At 40.4% G+C, this 20,171-nt stretch overlaps 1 protein-coding gene across 2 annotated transcripts in view; it reads right to left on the bottom strand.

Annotated features, from left to right (window-relative positions):
* The window catches only part of WDR35 (WD repeat domain 35), a 37,644-nt gene extending 21,774 nt beyond the window's left edge, over nt 1-15,870 (bottom strand). The window contains exons 1-12 of one of the 2 annotated variants that reach the window (XM_048935057.1): nt 15,763-15,870; nt 15,081-15,198; nt 14,215-14,286; nt 12,535-12,627; nt 11,145-11,273; nt 10,804-10,937; nt 10,125-10,290; nt 9,884-10,029; nt 8,126-8,251; nt 5,284-5,469; nt 4,397-4,429; nt 2,272-2,332 (exon numbers count right to left, since the gene is read on the bottom strand). In XM_048935057.1, coding sequence (XP_048791014.1) covers nt 2,272-2,332; nt 4,397-4,429; nt 5,284-5,469; nt 8,126-8,251; nt 9,884-10,029; nt 10,125-10,290; nt 10,804-10,937; nt 11,145-11,273; nt 12,535-12,627; nt 14,215-14,286; nt 15,081-15,198; nt 15,763-15,786 — 1,288 coding nt within the window. In that variant the 5' untranslated portion in view covers nt 15,787-15,870. The remainder of the gene's footprint in view (nt 1-2,271; nt 2,333-4,396; nt 4,430-5,283; nt 5,470-8,125; nt 8,252-9,883; nt 10,030-10,124; nt 10,291-10,803; nt 10,938-11,144; nt 11,274-12,534; nt 12,628-14,214; nt 14,287-15,080; nt 15,199-15,762) is intronic. The other variant, XM_048935058.1, reaches the window with a different exon arrangement.
* Nucleotides 15,871-20,171: the final 4,301 nt, after the last annotated feature.

The raw sequence follows: 20,171 nt of genomic DNA, 5'->3' as shown, positions 1-20,171 counted from the left end.
GGCTGCAGCCCAGGAGTCCTGCAGGATACCAAAGACTCATGAAACAAACGTTTATGCTCTGTAGGGCTCCAGGTGTTTGCTACTCCAGCAAGAGGCACTCTGGCAAAAGCAGAGTTACTGTCCGTTCAGTCTGTAATAACTGACAAGGTCACTCAGAAAAATGCAGCTCAGACTCGTGGTAGTCAAAAGCACTCAAGAGGAGGCAGGAGCACAGTAACACCAGCTGGTCTGTTGCAGAACTTCCTATTATATCAGAAGGCATTTTTCATGAGCATTTGTGAAATATCAAATAAGGTGACTGCCTTGTATGAAGGACTGATTGAAAGTTTGACATAAAGCTTCAGAAAATATTCTATTTGTTTTGAACTCAACGTAGCAATTTTACAGCTTGATTAAAAAAAGAAAAGCCTGAAAAATTGTTCTAGAAAGAAAAGAAACAAGAATTTCATAGAGAGATAATATAGTTTTCACAACCCAGAAACAGCCTTCTAATTATCTTGGGCAAGAGATGTTAATTTTATTCACACAGTTTTTATTTCTTAAACTATTAATGATTAAACTATTAATAAATTCTAATTAATTTATAAGCAGGACAAAATAATTACTTCATTAGAAATTATGAACAACTGGAATCCTAGAAGAACTTAGAGAGATGTAAATTACAGCCTCTAAAGATTGACAAGGTTTCCCCTCTCTACTGACCTCAACAAGGCAAGTTCAGCACCTGTAAAACTGAAACAACCGTACCTCCTCCTGCCATAAGCACCAACTGTGATAAACAGCATGATATGCTGTATATAAAAACCCTGATTATATTCAAATATCTATACAGTATAAGATCAATTTGTGCAAGGAAATATTTTAAGTTATTCTACAAAGCTGTATCTTCAAAGGTTACAACAAAGGAAAGCAAATATGATAAAACCTGCACAATGTAATCCAAAAATGTTTCATTTACAGAGGCTGGGTTCTCACTCTCACCTGCAATCTTTAAAGTCAGCTAACTTTAAAGGAGTCTTAAAGGAGTCACATCTAAAAAAAAGAAGTTGTATCTTTGGCTGTGTTCACACACTAATGAAAGACTGGTTTGTTACATTTGAAGTACTGAGACTACAAAAATTCTTCAGGACTCAAGAATGCAAATAACCCCAACCTCAAATATTTGGCCTCCTATGAAGATGAAGGCTCAAAAATCTAAGATTTTCACACATGAATTCACACTTGCAAAGAAGATTGTAAGCCTATGCACCACATCGATCAGCCGACACTGAGACGAAGCAGATCATGGAAAACTTACTTAAACTGAAGGAAAAAGAAAAGTTTCTTACATATTGTTTCACCTCTTTAGGACAACTCAAATGCAGTTGCAATAACAACATCATCTCTTCAATTAAACAGCATTTCTCTTTAACTGCTTTCAGTCACTGGAGAAGATTCTTTTCTTTTGTAGAGGCAGTTCTGGGAGACAGTACCGGGGGAAAACAAGAACTGCTACCTTGATTTTAATTACATTATAAACAATCATGGACAGATTTAGAAAGCTTACGAGCACAACACTAGAAAATGAAAAGGAAAAACTTTAAAAGGAAGAGTTAGAGATGTACACACAAAGCTAATTATGACAGTCTGAGCGGGATCCATCTCATCCAATTGCAGACATCTCTGACAGAGACAAGCACATTTAAGCTGGTTGCCCTGGGCTTCTTTGTAGCCAACACAGAGCAAATAGGCCCCATCTAGGAATCATTCACTGAACTTATTTTAGATGCCAGCTGTAGAAATGAGATGAAATGTGGCCTATAAGTCCCCGACTCCTTCTCCTTCCACCCTATCCCACCATTAAGTGAAGTCCTGGATACTGGTAAACAGTAAGTAATGCAGACAGCTGATGGTGGATGGGAGAGGCAGGGAGGGACAACAACCCCTACACAAAACCACATAATCTGACTTCAGTGCTCAGCCATTTATCTTTTTTTCCCCCCTACAACCACTGCAAAATTTGTGTATTGAATTCCCCAGGCATTTTTATTCCTGAAGATTCCAACATGTGACAAGAGAGCATCAAACTGATGAATAGAAATTATGAGGGTAAAAAGTATCACAATATTTCATATTCCACAGGACAAATAAGTCACTTATCAGAGCAGGACAGTCTACACTTTAATGACAATCTGCAATATAGGACATGAATATTGCAGTACGTTATTTGACTCAGCTGATTTCCTACTACGATCAAAAGGCCAAACAACAAAACAACCACAAGGTGCTTACCAATATCGATGTATTTTGGGTCCAAAGGAGTGCCAATAGAATTGCAGAGAACCAGCACATACTGTAGGGAAACAAAAGTGTTATTAATACCACGTTTTTCTGTAAGTTAGTAAGCTGCACAAGGCTTTCAGTGAAGGCATATCTCACAGCCCACATTTCACGCAATCTAACGCTGAACAGCAACAGAAAACAGGAACACCATGGCTGCAGAAAATACAAAGACGTTTAAGCATGATTGTAATGGGGGATTTGCCAATTAACACTGTAAATGAAGCCAAGCACAAAACAGGAAGGTGATCAGCTGTTTTAAGCAGATAATCAAATCTATCAGACAGAACACAGGATGTAGGATGTACCACCAGTGGGGTCCACAGATAAGATGCTGGTGAGACGGCCAGTCTCACCTCAGCTTTGGAGAGCACTGACTGCACTCTGACTGACGTGTCACACCAGTCAGACAGTCAGACTGACTGACTGACACACCAGTATTTTCTCAGCAACTCAACTCTTCTCTAGTTGTTCGTGCATAGGATAATGTGATAAACTGCAGCAGGCCCCTAACTCCCAGATGTATGGGCTCCTGTTCTACTCTTAGGAAAGCTTACTTGATCACGAACCTCCTGAGGGCTACCTTCAGGGGAGAACTGGGAGTGAGGCCATTCCTCCACACTATTCTAACATGCCACGAAACAGACTGGTTTTGTTAGTTTTGCCCTTCTTGCAATTCTACTTTGGAAAGCTTTAATCAGCACAGATAAATCAGGAAGATTAAAACAAACAAACAAAAAAAGATATCAACATCTAATTGATTGCCTTCAAGTGCCAACGCAGTTTTCTAGATGTAAACCAAGGATTAAATAGCTTTATCATGATTACACAGGGAAATGAGAATGTTTTGAATAAGAAATGTGAAAATTAACTAGTGATTTCCACTGCAGGCTCTTTAGACTCAAAGAACAGTTTTGCTAGACTTGAATCACTCAAGAGCTGGCATCCTGATTCCCCAGGAAATGGAAGACTGTTAGTTGCTCATTAATTCTTTCACTTCCCAACCAACTCATGTAATTGAGATAGCAGACCATTGCAGCTGTACAGCTTGCTCCTTTGAACTGATGGATTGATAGCTTTTAATAATAAGAGAATGGCAGAATGCATAGAATTTAGAGCTTCATCTACTGTCTGAACTATGTTCATTCAAAGACAACAATATGAACAAGGATTTCTTCCCACTGAGTTATATTTTTTCTTATGCTGTCATCAAAGAAAACACCTCAAAAGCATGACTTTTATTTATTTGTTAAGTTAAACTTTCCACCAGCATTTCCAGTTTTCCCCTTTATGTGGCCCCTGCAGGAGCCCTTTTTAACCTTTCTACCTGCATACTGTTTGTTTCTGTTATATCTACATTAATTCTTCTTCAGCACTCACTCTATTTGATTTCTCCTTTATGCCCTTTTTACTTGTTTCTGAGACTCTCCGTCTATCAGAGACTACCAAGGAGTGCTGGAGTGACAGTATCCAAGACGGACTGCATGAACAACACAGGTGGTGGGTTAGGACCAAGGACAATGAAACTGTCCCATTTCATTGAGCAGAAAGTTCACTGTGGTTATCAAAACTGAGTTCTTCATAACTAATACGCCTTCCTCTCACAGTACAACAGTTCCTGCCAAAATCCATCTTGTTTGCCCCATCAGCTACTGCTATCCATTCTGTACTCTTGAAATCACAATTCCATCCCCTGAAATCTATTGCAGAATAGGTGTGTTTTTCAGAAAGCAATGAATGAACTGCTACCAAAAGGATAAACCTGTTTACTTCAGTTCCTAAAAGCTGCCTCCCACGTAGCATTAATAATTAGACTGAAGCCATTCAGAAAGAATTGAAAGAAACTTACTATTCCGCAATTTTCAGGTGATAAATGCAATCTCTTACTTATACTCCAGGAAGTTACACTAGATCCCACCTCTCTTTACTTCACATTTTAAAAATGCAACCCAAAAATCACATTACTTCATACTCGACTTCACCAAATGCCTTTGTTCATACATATCACATTTTCAGATCATATCATAGCACACCATCTACTGCACACTCCAACGAAGCAGCACTAAGACATCTTTACCGTTGCACCAATTGACTCCATCTCATGCTCCTCCTTTGTAAGCGATGCATAAGTGATACAGAAAATAATTCAGAACTGAATCCAGTAAGAAAAGCTGTGTGACAGTAATATTAATGTTAACTGAATGTATATTAACCAAAGGATTTGTCTATCATATAAACTATCACTTAAATTAAAAAAAAGAGAATTTTGTAATAACAGGCATTTGTACCATCCAAAAACTGTCCCTTTCTTACATTCTATTTTTCCATTTCCAGCTGATTAAGTAACTCTTAATGTTCTGGTCTTCTCCTACTTTTTGTTCTGCTGTGGAAAAATATGTCCAAAGCAATAGTAATCCTGAAGTCTGTGGCTTTTGTGAAGTTATTAGTGGCTGTAAGTAAAGGCAGTTAGTAGGTTCTGAACATTTTAGCTAGCACTTTGGTTCTTGACTTGGTAGCTTCATGGGGTTCATTTTATGTAAACATGGAGCCTGTTCAATGCCCTTCTGTCAAATGACAGTTAATCACAGAATCATAGAATTGCTCAGGTTGGAAAAGACCTTAAAGATCATTGAGTCCAACCACAACCCAACCATACTACCTGAACTCCAACAACCCTCTGCTAAATCACGTCCCTGAGCACCGCATCCAGATGGTTTTTAAACACATCCTGGAATGGTGACTCAACCACCTCCCTGGGCAGCCCATTGCAGTGCTTTACAACCCTTTCTGTAAAGAAGTTTTTCCTGATACACAAACTAAACTTACCCTGGTGCAACATAAGGCCATTTCCCCTCACCCTGTCACACACTGAAAAAGATTCAGGATGTTTAATCTTATTTCATTTGTAAAGCACTGACACATACACGACAGTATTTCAAAGGACATTTACAAAGAAGTCCTTACCTGAGGTTGATCTTCATCTGCCTTGGTTGCTAACACACAGAAATCTCCATAGGTTGTGATGGAAATCAGGCTCTTGACATATTTCACATACTTCTCGTTGTTCTTTGTGTCCCAGAACACAACACAGTACTCAGGACGGTCAGGTCGGGTGTACGCATAAACCACTGTGTTGGAGCAGTAACCCCACTGCCAAGAGAAATTACTTTGAGCAATTCTACAAGAAATGGGACTAATTCAACATATGTTGTTTCATGAATGTGTTCACTTCATATCAGTACATAATACAATCACTATTCAATGTTCTTTACCTGTCGTGCGATGAACTTGTTTATAAAAAGAATGGGAAGAAAGCCCTGACAATACGTTATTTGCATACTAGCAGCATGGAAAAAGAAGCCTTCCCATCACCAGAAACTGACCTGATCAGAATTGGAGAACTATTCCCAAAATGAGAAAAAAAAACCTTTACTCCACGTTTGTTCTTGTTCAGAGAGCACAGAAATACTCGCTGCGATGACAGCTTTTACCATGAAAATGCTTGCTTTGACAAGTAAGTTGGCAACACAACATTCACTTCCCAATGGAAGATAATAAACACCTCAAACAGTGCACTTCCTGAAGCAGTCTAAATAAGCAACTATGTTAGAGCATTGAAGTAACTTCCATCCTTTCTCCTGTATTAGTAACATGAGAAAAGCCCTCCTGTTCCCCCAGAAGAAACATTCATATAAGGAGGAAAAAAGGCAAAATGAGAAATAGAACATTCAAACACTACAAAAATTCAACAAAATTACAGAAGTGAATAAAAAGCCTTTCCAACACACCAGAAACTGAAAACACATCTGGAAGGGAGGTGAAGCTGACAGGCAAACAAGACACAGAGAATCACTTATGGATGATGATGGCATTGTGCAGAAGTCAGCAGAACTCTAAGTAACCAGCACTTACTAGAGGGATGAAGAAAACCTGCTAGAGAGCTGCCCAGAAGGGTTCTTACATTTTACATGTAATGAAACTACTGTTATATCAATTGAGAATCTACTTTCTCTTCTTATGGCAACACCTAAACACTTGGATTATGCATAAACAGGTAATAGGATACTAACATTTCATCTCCAGGTCCATTCCAATCCAGCTGGAATACATGACAGCTTTGAATCGCTGTCATTTAACAACTGTTACCTTTCAGATTACCCAGTTATTAAAATAAAGTTATCAATACAACCAGATGAAAGTATAGTGATGATAAGGTGCTGCTCACTGGAGGATGACACACATCATCCATCACAAAAATATTTCATGTTGAAATTGAGTATACTAACAAGTATAAACTGAGTAGACTAACAAGACAGAGGTTATTTGCCACAGAAATAATTTGAGCACATCTTTTTTCACTTTAATAGGGAGAGGAAAAAAAGAAATAGCTTACAAACGCAGCGTACTGGCAACTTGAAAATATGAATATGAAAATATGAATAGGAATCGCATCTATCAGGTTGCACCATTTCCAGCGTTTAACTCGCCTGGTTCTATTAAATCACCACAACAAAGTAACAGAAAAAGGCTCAAACAATTCCCAATTTAACACTCTGCTCATCCACTTCAATCAAACAACAATGAAAACTGTGAAGCCCTTCTTGGAGCCTTACTTAAGTGACAGCCTCAATCACTGCCAAATTCAGAACCTTGCCTACTTGTGTTAATATTAACAAGTATACATTTCCTTGATATGAAATAAAACCACAAATTCATTATTTAAAAAAAAAACAACTGCTAAGTCATTCCATCACCAACAAAGACATTCCTGTCACTAAAACTTCAAGTCATAGCACTGATGAAACAGAAATCATAAATGAAGCATCGTTTTATTTATTGGGCTTTAAAAAAATATGCAGCCAAGATACGACTGGGTCAGAAAGCTCTGTATTGGAATTTCACTTAAAATATCAATTTGAATAAATCCAAAATCTAGAACGAGTTACTGATCACAGACAGGAAAAAGAGCATGAACAATACTACCCCACATTAATTTTTGGTGGAGTCTTAATCCAAATTCCAAACAATTACAAGTTTGGTTTGCTTGGTTGTTTTCCTCAAAGTTTGACATTTTTCAGATCTTTCATTTGAAGGTATTCTGTTTTGTACAAACAACTGAAAATAAAGACTGACTCTATAGCTGACTATGGCACTGAGCTGGTACAAAGGAAGTATTTTTAGTATGCTTCAATAAACACTGACCCAACCAAGCCATGGAACAACTCCAAAAGGAAAGAGTGAAAGTGAACCCATGACACAACCACGAGACTTCTGCTCTTCAAACCTTGGTCTCTCACAGTTTTAGTGTTGCACTGCTTAGCAGTGGGAATAAAATGTACTGCTCATAGAATGCTCTCATCATTACCTAGGTCTGTATCCAAGCTTTGTCTGTGGAAAGCTGCTAAGCAATTCAAGAGAGAGCTCAGCAATGAGATCACAACTGGTGAATGTGCAGTAGGATGCTCCCGTGCTCTACTAACTCTACTGTTTGTGAAGCCCATAGAAACTAATCTCAAAGTTAAAAAAACAAGTAAGTACATAAAAAAGAGTCCATAATACCATAATTTGGGTCTCTCTCTTACGGTTTTTACAGGATGTAAAAAACTATTCCTTGCCCAATGAAAAGAAAAATTGTCAGTATAAAAAAAAAACTATCATATTTTCCACTTTCCATGAATAAATTCTCCTCTCCAATTAGCTTTGAAATCCATTTATCACCTAACTATCCTTTTATCTGCTATTTAAGCATCATCTTCTTCTTTCAACTAAATGTGCTAGTCAAATTAAGTGCCACATAACCACTTACCTTGTAATCTGGCCGAATGTTTGCAAAATATATGTAAGAATCAACAGCTAGTGCAATTTTCAGTCCACCTCCCTCCCAAGATAAAGCTGATATCTGCTTGCCAGGAACTTTCAGCGTGCGTAAGTGCTTGTTTCAAAACAGGAAAAGAAAAATAACACTGAATATCATAAGAAGACTGCCCTAAAATACATAACAACAGTGCTGCCGGTTGATGAAATACAGGCTTGTACATCTTCTCTAGAGTAGCCCATAATAATTCCCAAATTAGCATACACATGCTAATGAGGTTTGACAATTTGATAAATATTACAATAAACCACACCTCAATTTTTTTAATTTTCTTTTTGCCTCTTCAGAAAGGGAAATATTTCATTTAGATACTACATTTTTAACAATTGGAAAAAAATAAACAATAGAGAATAACAGCATAATGATTTTTTCTTTCGTATGGTAATCTGAATCACCTTTACTATTTCAGTTACTATTGACAGGATTGCTCAGGTTGGATGATCATCAAAGATCGTCAAGTCCAGCCACAGCCTAAGCATACCACCCTAACTCCAAACCACGTCCCTGAGCACATCCAGATGGTTTTTAAACACATCCAGGAATGGTGACTCAACCACCTCCCTGGGCAGCCCATTCCAGTGCTTAACAACCCTTTCTGTAAAGAAGTTTTTCCTCATATCCAAACGGCGCTGATAACTGACATGACTCAAGTTTCACTGACAGTAAGTGTATGAATTATATTAGTCAGCTGACCTTTAACTACATCTGATAGGTTAGGGAGATATTTTTATTCATTTAAGCTATGTCAAGGGCATATACTGAATCAGCTGATTGGTACACAATTTGCAGTGAGGCAATGGACATTTTCTTTGTCCCTGTATCTCCCTCCCTTTCCAAAAAGCCTAAGTATTTAGACACGAATCTCTAATCTAAGAGCTAACAAACTTCCCTTTGTTTAAATATCTTTTCTATAGCACCTTAAGTTGAACAATGAATTAAATAAAAACTAATGTTTCTGAAAAAGATAACCATTGTCCCACAGACCATTTGTTTGAGGGAAACTTCTTGGTTGCAAAGTATATGGATGGATGTAATAAAGGACACCTCTACTCCTTAGTGTAATCCTTAGCTTAAATAAAATACACCTCTTTAGGGAGCAGAGCACTGATACTCATGCTTAGATCTAGCCCTTCTTCTGAAGGTAAGACTTCATGCCTAAAGGAACTGCTGCCAATAAGCCTACATAATTTAGTACCTAGTTCATGCGTCTGACCAGACACTACAGCAAACTGTAAATCCAATCCTGGTTACACCCTATTCACAGAAGACACCATCTTCCAAAACGTTAACCCACAACTTGACTATCACAGCCAGCACAAAACCAATCTAAAACCCAGACTGACTGTTGGCTTTAAACTCCAGCTATAGAGTCTCAAACACCCGTTTCTAGAGATCTGGAGATCCCTAGGTCTGACACAGTGGAGAAAGACAAGTAAGTCCAGATTCCACACATGCACATTAAGTTAGCATCTTCACTGCTGCCTAAGCATTCTCAAAATTGATGAGAAATTCTTTACTCAGAGAGCGGTGAGGCCCTGGCACAGCTGCACAGAGAAGCTGGGGATGTCCCATCCCTGGAGGCCTTCAAGGCCAGGTTGGGTGGAGCCTTGGGAAACCCTCACAGGAAAAAGAAAAAACATGCTAAAATAAAGAAAATGAAGGTTTCATTAGTGTGTTCAATATTTTTACCTCACCAAATGGAGTGTAGAACTGCACAACATTCACATCTTTATCTGGAGATGTTCCTTTTAGGGAGCCTGCCAGTGCCAATACGCTTCCACAATGGTTCCATTGAATACACACTACATTCATACCAGTATCAATCAGAACAGGATCTGGGTTTGAGAAATACATATTGAAAATTTAAAGATTAGTAGGAGTTTTAGGTCAATAAAAGCTCAGTGATTAGCATCCCACATTCTGCGCTTACTGTGATCATTCTCATCTCTCATTATCTGGCATCTTCCATTCTCGTAACAGACAGCAAGACAAGGACAATCTGGTTCAACGTAGCCTTCTGCACCATGGTACCAATGTATTCCAGCAATGCGGAAAGTTCCTGTTAAGTTCACCAAACAGCTCAGCTTCATTTTCACCTAGACAAGAATGGTTAAGTACTGAAAGTCAGGTATAACACTCTGTGTAGAGGAACAATTTATATCTACACAAAGAGCTTGCAAGAGACCAGATATACACATGCAAAACTGTTCTCCTGAGCCAAGGAAAAAGCTGGCATAAAAAATTTAAGAGTTTGAAACTCTTAAATTGAACTCTTCATTCAATGCTGGATCAGACATGAGAACACATCTTCTAATTACAAAGAAGTATTTCAGTTCTGGCATTTTTATTCTTTCAAAAGTATCCCAGAAAATAAACAGATACGCACAAAAGGCACTCACTACCACAATAGAACTTTGCAAAAAATAAAACTTTTGGTTGTTACTTTCATTATAAAATTGCAACTGAATAAATCCTGCATAAAAATGTTACACAGAAAACCTTGCCCTAACTGACCTCTTCCAACTAAATAAGTATGAAATAACCTACAAAGGAAATACACTTTTATGCATATTACAGTTAATAATTTATGATAATGAGCATGGACTTACAATGAAGTTTCCATTACTGTCATAAATGTGGATTTCTCCATTTGCCATTCCAAAGAGCAAGACTTTGCTATCAGAGGACCAGGCTACATGGCACAGGTGTGTACCTTTCAAATCTTTACCCCAAATGCGATTGCCTGTAACAGAGCATTGATTGTCCTTAATAAGCATACCACAAACTAAAGGAAGGATGCAATCCCATACAAAAACTAAAGCTGCGAAAGAATTTAAGCAACAACTTCTAAAGTAACTATTAATTGTATTTATATAGAGAAAGAGTTGCTATGAATCAACTTCTGGAAAATGAAAGCTATCTAACAAGACAAAATTAGCAAAGCTTTTACCATCTACAGATCCAACAATCACAGCTCCGTCTTCATACACAATACAAATCTTCTGTCCATCAGCATTCCAGCTCATGCTTCGAACCACAGATTTATTTCTGTTGTTTATCATCTCTTCATACCAAGCACCTGTTAGCAGTGAATAAAAAATTGAGTTCTACTTCTGATTTGATAATCCTCTTGTGGATTCAAGACTAATCGCCAAATTTAAAGAATAAAACAACCCTCGATTAAAAGATATACAAATAGGATACCAATGAGATGCTAATCACATTTCTTAGCAATATAATTTCAAGAAGCTGCTAAAAACAAATACAACATAATACAGAAACATAAGAGTTTATAAAAATTACCAACAAATCAAAGTAGAAATTCAATGAAATGGAAAAGCTTTTGAAGTGTCTGCTTTAAACAAAGATGGGATACAAGTTAATGACTCTGAAATGCAATAAAGAGCTGCAGAAATAGCCTGTTTTGGAAAGAAATTAAAGAGAACATTGTTCCAAAGTTTTTTGTGGAACTTCAGAAAGACTATACCACTGTGTGAAACCCAGTGCTTTGGTGTGCTTTTCTTATTCCCAAAAAGATAGGAACAAGAAATAAGAAACGGAAGCCAAAGTTTGGGAGGGGCCCAATAGGAAGAAATCCATGCTTACATAATTTCAAAAGAGACCAAAACACACAGGGAAATAAACAAGAAAAAACTGTCACTGATAAAAATAAGTACTAAGTAATTTACAGATTCTTCTCCCAGACTAGAACCATAGAATCACAGAATGGCCTGGGTTGAAAAGGACCACAGTGATCATCTGGTTCCAATCCCCTGCTCTGTTCAGAGTCACCAACCAGCAGACCAGGCTGCCCAGAGCCACATCCAGCCTGGCCTTGAATGCCTGCAGGGATGGGGCATCCACAGCCTCCTTGGGCAACCTGTTCCACTGTGTCACCACCCTCTGTGTGAAAAACTTCCTCCTAAGATCTAACCTAAACCTGCCCTGTCTCAGTTTAAGACCATTCCCCCTTGTCCTATCGCTATCCACCCTTGTAAACAGCCGTTAAGCTAAAGGAGATCACTCATGTGCTTCTTTATTGTTCAGTACGCTATTTTTGTCCAAGGAAATAAAGAAAAAGACATTTAAAATAAGACATTTGTAGTGGTTTACCAAGCACAGGGCTAAAACTTGCTATCTTTTCCTTAGACAACTCTGCAGGACAAACACCTTTTCATAAGCGGCGCTACAAAAATTCAGACAATTACAATAAAAACTTGAAAAATGTTTTAAGCCTATTTTGACTTTTTCAGAAGCCTGAAAAAGATTTATTAAAATCACCAGCAAAGATCTCCCACCGTATGGATTATTATCCAGTCTCAAAGCTGTCTGCAGAGTACCTTTATATATGATCCACACAATGATGAGCCCGTTTTGATCACTGGTTGTTAATTTGTGGTACTGTTCATTCCACGTCACCACCTGCACCGAACCTAGAAAATCATATACTTTTTGTGTTTATGCCATTTAAAGAAGTTAAGGGAAAGCATGACATACAAAGTGATTGCCCTGGAGCTAACAGAAATTTGTACTGCCAACTTGGATTTCATTTTAGACATTCTTTCTGTACCATTCCTTTCCTCTTTCAAAACTCTGCTAAATGCCTCCCTTTGCTCCTTTATTCACCCACCTCAGCAACTCCTTCTCCAAATTCTACCCAAAATATTGTTTCAGTATGCAAAAACAAATCGTAGTTTCTGGTGGTTTCTGACTGTCTCACACATATTTGACAAAACTTTATTGTCCTAAGAAAGTTTCTTGGTGCTCTTTTCTTTTTCTTCTTCATAGAAATAGTTTGATCCTCAGTAGTGCTGTAGGTTTAAAACCAAACATCTCTCCTGCTTACCAAAAAGCACATTCTCCTCACTACTTCAAACCTTCAAGTCTCAAGAGGATCCTTCTTGCAAACGTTTAATTTGATTTGAAACACCTCCAAACAATTTCTACTATTAGTTCATATCAGTCTAATGCTGGATGTGAATTTGATCACTTCAAGCATCACAATAATTCAGTTCTTCATCAGTGGTTAGCCAGTTCCTCTTTATCCTTTCCATTTCTCTTTACTTCAGTCATAAGCTTTAAAGACAATCGAAGATATACTGAATGGGGTAAATGTAACCTATTTCAGAATCAAAGATATCCATTTCAAATACCACTAAATCAATTCTTCAAAATTAACCTTTTTATCATAATTAGGCCCCTAAAGTAACCTGCTATCAAGCTGCAAATGCAAATCTTCATAAAAAGGTCATTTCTTCATCTAAAGATTTCAGCACCCCCATCTTATCACACTGTCCATGGATAATGGCTATTTATCATGTGAGACTCCAATTCCTCCCCAGTTTCCCTGCATTCAGTTTTTACTTTCAAGCACTCTATCCTCCTGCAACCTGTTTTCCAACCTCTCTGAACTCTGTCTATCAGCCAACAAACACTCTATGATTTGTCAACAAACGTGAAAGGAAGATAAATATTTAAGAGAAAGATGAATTTGCTAAACTAACTGTGACTTCTTCAGAAAACATTAAGCTGCCATAACAAGCAGCATCCTCCACTTCAAAATAAATCTAAACACCTTTTCCTGAATAACGAACAGAGACTGAGGAATTTAGAACAAGTCAAAACTGAAGCAATAAAAAATTAGGCTGTAAGGTCAAAGTTTGCAGATCTAAGCATGAAAAACTCATAAGCAAACTTTTAGGGTCAGGCTTAGTTTGTGCAGCATGCATTCTATATCACGCACAGCACACCAGCCAGAAGAACAGGGCTGATAGATCAGGTTGGTTCTCAACCCAGTAATTCATTCACAGATCATGAAGGATTAACTTTAGCTATTTATTTCATCAGGTACCTCAACAGGAAGTAGGCAGCCAAGCTGTCACATGCCTGATTATAATACTGATATCTTTATTTTACACTTTTAATTAAAGCTTTGAGAAAAAATACTCTATACATTTCCCCAAATCCTATATTTTTAATTATAATTTAAAAAAAAAAAACATGAAATGCCCAAGACTTACCGCTATGGCCTTCAAGAGTTTGATTCATAGAAAGATTGCTAGGAGCTGCAAGGCCCTTTATTTTTGCTTCATCTAAAAATAACAAAAATAACTATAAAATAAACCTAACAAAGTAAGGTTATTACTGTATGTAACAGTACTTCAACACTAATGACCATTTATATAAATTAAATTATAAAGGCGTATCTGTAGGATGGATTTTCCACCCCTCAGTTCAACATGTTTGTCATCCAAATCCAGATTGATCATTACACTTGAACAACTTCTAGGAAAACAAAACAAAACAAAGTAAAATCTATGGCTATCACACCAGAAACAGGTTTAAAAGAACTGGAGAATACATCAGATTTCACTTCTCTCTGAACATGTTTAACTTACTTCAAGGAAATATGCAACTTTCTTGCTAGAATAACAATATTTAAAAATAAACAAGAAATAATGAAATTCATTTCAAAACAAACAAATCACAGAATCAGAGAATGGCCTGGGTTGAAAAGGACAACAATGATCATCTAGTTTCAACCCCCTGCTATGTGCAGGGTTGCCAACCAGCAGACCAGGCTGCTCAGAGCCATGTCTATATAAAAACGTCTATATAAAAATAACAAAAATGAACGTTATGCCCAGAAAGAAGATGCACTGGACGTTCAGTGAATGTAAAGCTCAATAAATAACAAGTATGCCAGGTAAGGCAAGCCAAAGGAAAACAGTGGAAAACGGCAGTGCTTCTGATGCTTATGCAAATATATATCTGTAACAGATTTAAAACATACGCAGTATTGTCAAGTAACTTCTGGAGAGAGTTGTGCTTTCAGAACTTTGAATCGCAGTGTGTTCTGTTCTTTTCTTTTTTAAGTGTGAATTACCTGTCTGCGATTCTAATCTTAAAACTTTCAATAATCCATCCTCTCCACCACAGGCTATGAAGCCTTCTTCCTTGTTCCAGGAAATACATCTTAATCGGACGTTGCCAGGAATTGCAATCTGAAAACAAAACATTTTTTTATCCGTACATAGTACCAAAGAACCTTTTTTTTTTTTTTTTTTTTAATGTCAGAATATTCTAAGAATGCTTCAAAATGCTCGTAGCGCAGAATTTAAACAGAATTATATACAGAAGTAAAACACCAGCAACTCAAAACTTTAGAAAAGGGGAACACAGTGCATCTAATGTATAATCATGGAACGGTTTGGGTTGGAAGGGACCATTGAGATCACGCAGTTCCAACCCCTGCCATAGGCAGGGACATCTCCCTCTAGCCCAGGCTGCTCACAGCCCCATCCAGCCTGGCTTTGAACGCTTGCAGGAAGAGGACATCCACAGCCTCACTGGACAGCCCATTCCAGTGTCTCACCACCCTCACAGTACAGAATTTCTGCCTAATATCTAATCCCGCACGGCTGCTCAGCGCTGGGCACAGCCGCTGAGAGAACAGCCGAACGAACCCCCCGACGATCCGTCAAGGCCCCCCGAGCCGCCGCTCTCTGCAATTCCGCCCCCCCCCCCCCCCAAGAGCCGCCCGCCGCCCCTCGGTCCGCCGGCAGCACCTTCTTGCACAGGTAGATGAACATCCTGGGACAGGACGCGCGGCACGGCGCCACAGCGCTAACCTCCTTCGTTGCCCTGGCAACCGCCGCCGGAAGCGCACTCTTGGCGCTTACCTTCTACTTCCGGGCAGCAGTGGCCCGCCTCCTCCTCCTTCCCCCCTTTTTTCCTCTCCTCCTCCCACCCCGGACATGGCGGCGGGGCTGAGGGTGGGGGTTTGGCAGCTCAGTGTGTGCTCAGTGGCAGCGCGCCGTCTTTGTGGCTACGAAACGATCCTGCTCGTACTTCTTTAATTAATAAAGACCATTCCGCTTTTACATAAAGGAAAATCAAAAAGTGTGTGAATCCCACATCGTATTTTTATAGAGAGAATTACGCCAGAATTGCCCCACTGTTGGCTGGGGTAAACGATGGAGGGCAGCAGGCATTAGACACAATTATGCTCATTCACAGGCTGTGTTGGACACTCACAATTTACCTGGGCTGGTACCTGCACTCAGTGTGTTAAAGGTGTAAGGGAGCCCTTCGGAATCAAAGAATCACAGAATGGACAGAGTTGGAAGGGACCTCAAGGATCATGAATCTGCAATTCCTGTGCCACATGCAGGGCCACCAACCTCCCCGTTTAATACTAGGCCAGGCTGCCCAGGGCACCATCCAGTCTGGCCTTGAACACCTCCAGGGATGGACGGGGCATCCATAACGTCTCTGGGCAGCCTGTTCCAGCACCTCACCACTCTGTAAAGAACTTCCCCCTGACATCCAACCTAAATCTTCCCTCCCTCAACTTAAAACCATTTCCCCTTGTCCTGCAGTTGTCAACCCTTTCAAAGAGTTGATTTCCCTCCTGTTTGTTTATAGGCTCCCTTTAGGTACTGAAAAGCTGCAATGAGGTCACCCCGCAGCCTTCTTTTCTCCAGGCTGAACAAGCCCAGCTCCCTCAGCCTGTCCTCATAGGGGAGGTGCTCCAGTCCTCTGATCATCTTCCTGGCTCTCCTCTTGACCCTCTCCAACAGCTCCCTGTCTTTTTTGTACTGGGGGCTCCAGACCTGGACACAGTACTCCAGATGGGGCCTCACAAGAGCAGAATAGAGGAGGACAATCACCTCCCTGTCCCTGCTGACCACCCCTCTTTTGATGGAGCCCAGGATACCATTTGCTTTTTGAGCCACAAGAGCACACTGCTGGCTCATGTTCAGTTTTTCATCCATCAAGACCCCCAGGTCCTTCTCTGCAGGGCTGCTCTCGAGGACCGCTCCTTCCAGCCTGTATGGATGCCTGGGATTCCTCCAGCCCAAGTGCAAAACTCTGCACTTTGCCATGTTGAATCTCATCAGGTTCACCCGGGCCCACCTTTCTAGCCTCTCGAGGTCCCTCTGAATGGCATCCCTTCCTTCTACCATGTTAACCTCACCACTCAGTTTGGTGTCGTCAGCAAACTTGCTGAGGGTGCACTCGATTCTGTCATCGATGTCATTGATAAAGATGTAAGAGTGCACAGGTCCCAAAACAGACCCCTCGTTACCGGCCTCTACCTGGACACAGAACCATTGATGACCACCCTCTGACTGCGGCCTTTCAACCAGGTTCTTATCCATCAAGTGGTCCACCCATCAAATCCACATCCCTCCAGTTTGGAGATAAGGATGTGGTGGGGGACCATGTCAAAGGCCTTGCTCAAGTCCAGGTAAATGACATCGGTCACCTTTCCCTTGTCCACCAATGCCATCACTCCATCATAGAAGGCCACCAGATTGCTCAAGCATGACCTTCCCCTGGTGAAGCCATGCTGGCTGTCTTGGATCACACCCTCATTCCTCATGTGATCAAGCATGTCGTCCAGGAGGATCTGTTCCATGATCTTCCCAGGCACAGAGGTGAGACTCACCAGCCTGTAGTTCTCCAGGTCCTCCTTGCTCCTTGTCCCTTTCTTCAGAGAGAGATGGTGCTGGTTATATGCACAGTGCCTCAGCAGCAGTAGCATGAGGCCCAGGCCCTTGTCCCTGCCACTGTTGCAGAGTGCTCCAGAAGCAGCCTGTGGCCAACTGAGGACACCACTATGAAATGCACCTTTTACATGCCAAAGCTGCCCTTTAGGTGATGGACCTAAAAAAAGCATAGGAGTAGACAGTAGGCTATCAGTGTCGTGTTTTCTGCATCCTGCTCTGAACAATCATCCACTTCATGCAATGCAAGTGCCATGTATCTCCAGGGTATCACCCTGAACCTCTTCTTCTTCAGGATGAACAATCCCAGTTCCTTCAGCTGCACCTCAAAGGACTTATGCTCCAGACCCTTCACAGCTTCATTACTCTTCTCTGGACATGCTCCAGGGCTTCAGTGTAGTGAGGGGCTCAAAACTGAACACAGCACTGGAAGTGTGGCCTCACCAGTACTACGTACAGGGGAATTATCACCTCCCTAGTCCTGCTGACTACACTGTTTCTGATACAAGCCAGGATGCCATTGGCCTTCTTGGCACCTCAGCACTGTGCTGGTTCATGTTCAGCTGGTTGCCAGCTAGCACCCCTGAACACCAAAATAGGAACATTTTGTTCAGTGTCCTCCATAAAGGAGGATTGTGATGAAGTACTCACACCTGCATCTTGTCAAGTTCAATGCCGTATCCCTCTTCTGAGAGGCTATCTGAAAACGTAGAGATAGAACTAACCATTGGTTATCATCACATCATTTAATTGAAGGTACACTTTGTATGTAACTTCAAGTGCTGGACATCCAACTTTTTAACTAATGCTGATTTAGGAGCACATACGTAAGAATTATAAAGCAAAGTTGGCTCAACTCCTATGTGTGATGAACTACAGCATCTTAGAGCTGAACAAGAGAGCCAGAGGAAGTTCGTAAGTGGAATGATAATAATTTGAAAATATCACCCAAAAAATCCTGCTTAGTTATTTTTTGTAACAGTTCTCTGCACTGAAGTTATATTGTCTCAATAATTGAAATAATATGTTTACTCATCCATACAAGAGCATCTGTATTTAAAATGAATAAGTTTTAGAAATTCACTCAATTTGACATGCTCTTATATCTTGTTGTGGTTTTTTTTTTATTTAATTGCTTATATCACCTTGGATTTTTATCCAGTGCTTACAAAGTGAGACAAGGTAATTGCTCAGAGGAATTAAATGTTAGATACTATCATTACTCAGTAAGTTTGCAGATGACATCAAGCTGGGAGGTGGCGTTGATCTGCCTGAGGATAGGGAAGCCCTTCAGAGGGATTTGGACAGGCTGGACCGCTGGGCTGAGGTGAATGGGATGAGGTTCAACAAGGCCAAGGTCCTGCATTTTGGCCACAACAAACCCATGCAGCGTTACAGGCTTGGGGATGAGTGGCTGGATGAGTGTGAAGAGGAAAGGGACCTGGGGGTGTTGGTTGATGCTCGGCTGAACATGAGCCAACAGTGTGCCCAGGTGGCCAAGAGGGCCAACGGCATCCTGGCCTGTATTAGAAATAGTGTGGCCAGCAGGAGCAGGGAGGTGATCATCCCCCTCTACTCAGCACTGGTGAGGCTGCACCTCGAGTGCTGTGTTCAGTTTTGGGCCCCTTGCTACAGGAAAGACATTGAGGCCCTGGAGTGCGTCCAGAGAAGGGCAACGAAACTGGTGAGGGGTCTGGAGCACAGATCCTATGAGGAGTAGCTGAAGGAGCTGGGATTGTTCAGTCAGGAGAAGAGGAGGCTCAGGGGAGACCTCATTGCACTCTACAACTTCCTGAAGGGGGGTTGTGGTGAAGAGAGTTTTGGCCTCTTCTCCCAGGCAACAAACAGGACCCAGGGAAATGGCCACAAGTTGTATCAGAGGAGGTTTAGGTTGGACATGAGGAAGAACTTTTTCTCTCAGAGTGGTCAGGCACTGGAATGGCTGCCAGGGAGGTGGTGGAGTTGCCGTCCCTGGCAGTGTTCAAGAGGTGCCTGGATGAGGAGCTGTGAGATATGGTTTAGTAGCTTTGGTAGCAATGGTAATGAAGTAGAATAAAGGTAGAATGGCATTATGAATGCTAGCACATGAAACAAAGCTTGTCCAGCTGACAGCTTGCAAGGCAGATCTGGCCTCCAGGACAATTTTCCACTGTCATATAAAATTATACATCTCATCTGACAACCAGCCCTAGTGTAAGTGGGATTACCGTAATTTGCTCCCAGCTGCCAGGAACCTGAGAAGTCTTTCACTAGATTTACAACTTGTTTATTTTTTCTAATTACGGAGGCTGTGGCGTACCCTGCTCCCATAAATCCTTATATAATACCCATGTTCAACCCAAGGACATAAAAGTAAAGAGCTGGATATAAAACTCCATGAGTTACAGAAGAAAAAAATGCATGCACAGTACTTTGAGGAGGCAACTGAAACAGTGAGGTTGTCCCATGCCAACTGTAGCTGAAAG

The sequence above is a fragment of the Lagopus muta genome, chromosome 2, assembly GCF_023343835.1.
Source record: "Lagopus muta isolate bLagMut1 chromosome 2, bLagMut1 primary, whole genome shotgun sequence".
Taxonomy (NCBI): domain Eukaryota; kingdom Metazoa; phylum Chordata; class Aves; order Galliformes; family Phasianidae; genus Lagopus; species Lagopus muta.
This window is presented reverse-complemented; position numbering and strand designations above follow the sequence as displayed.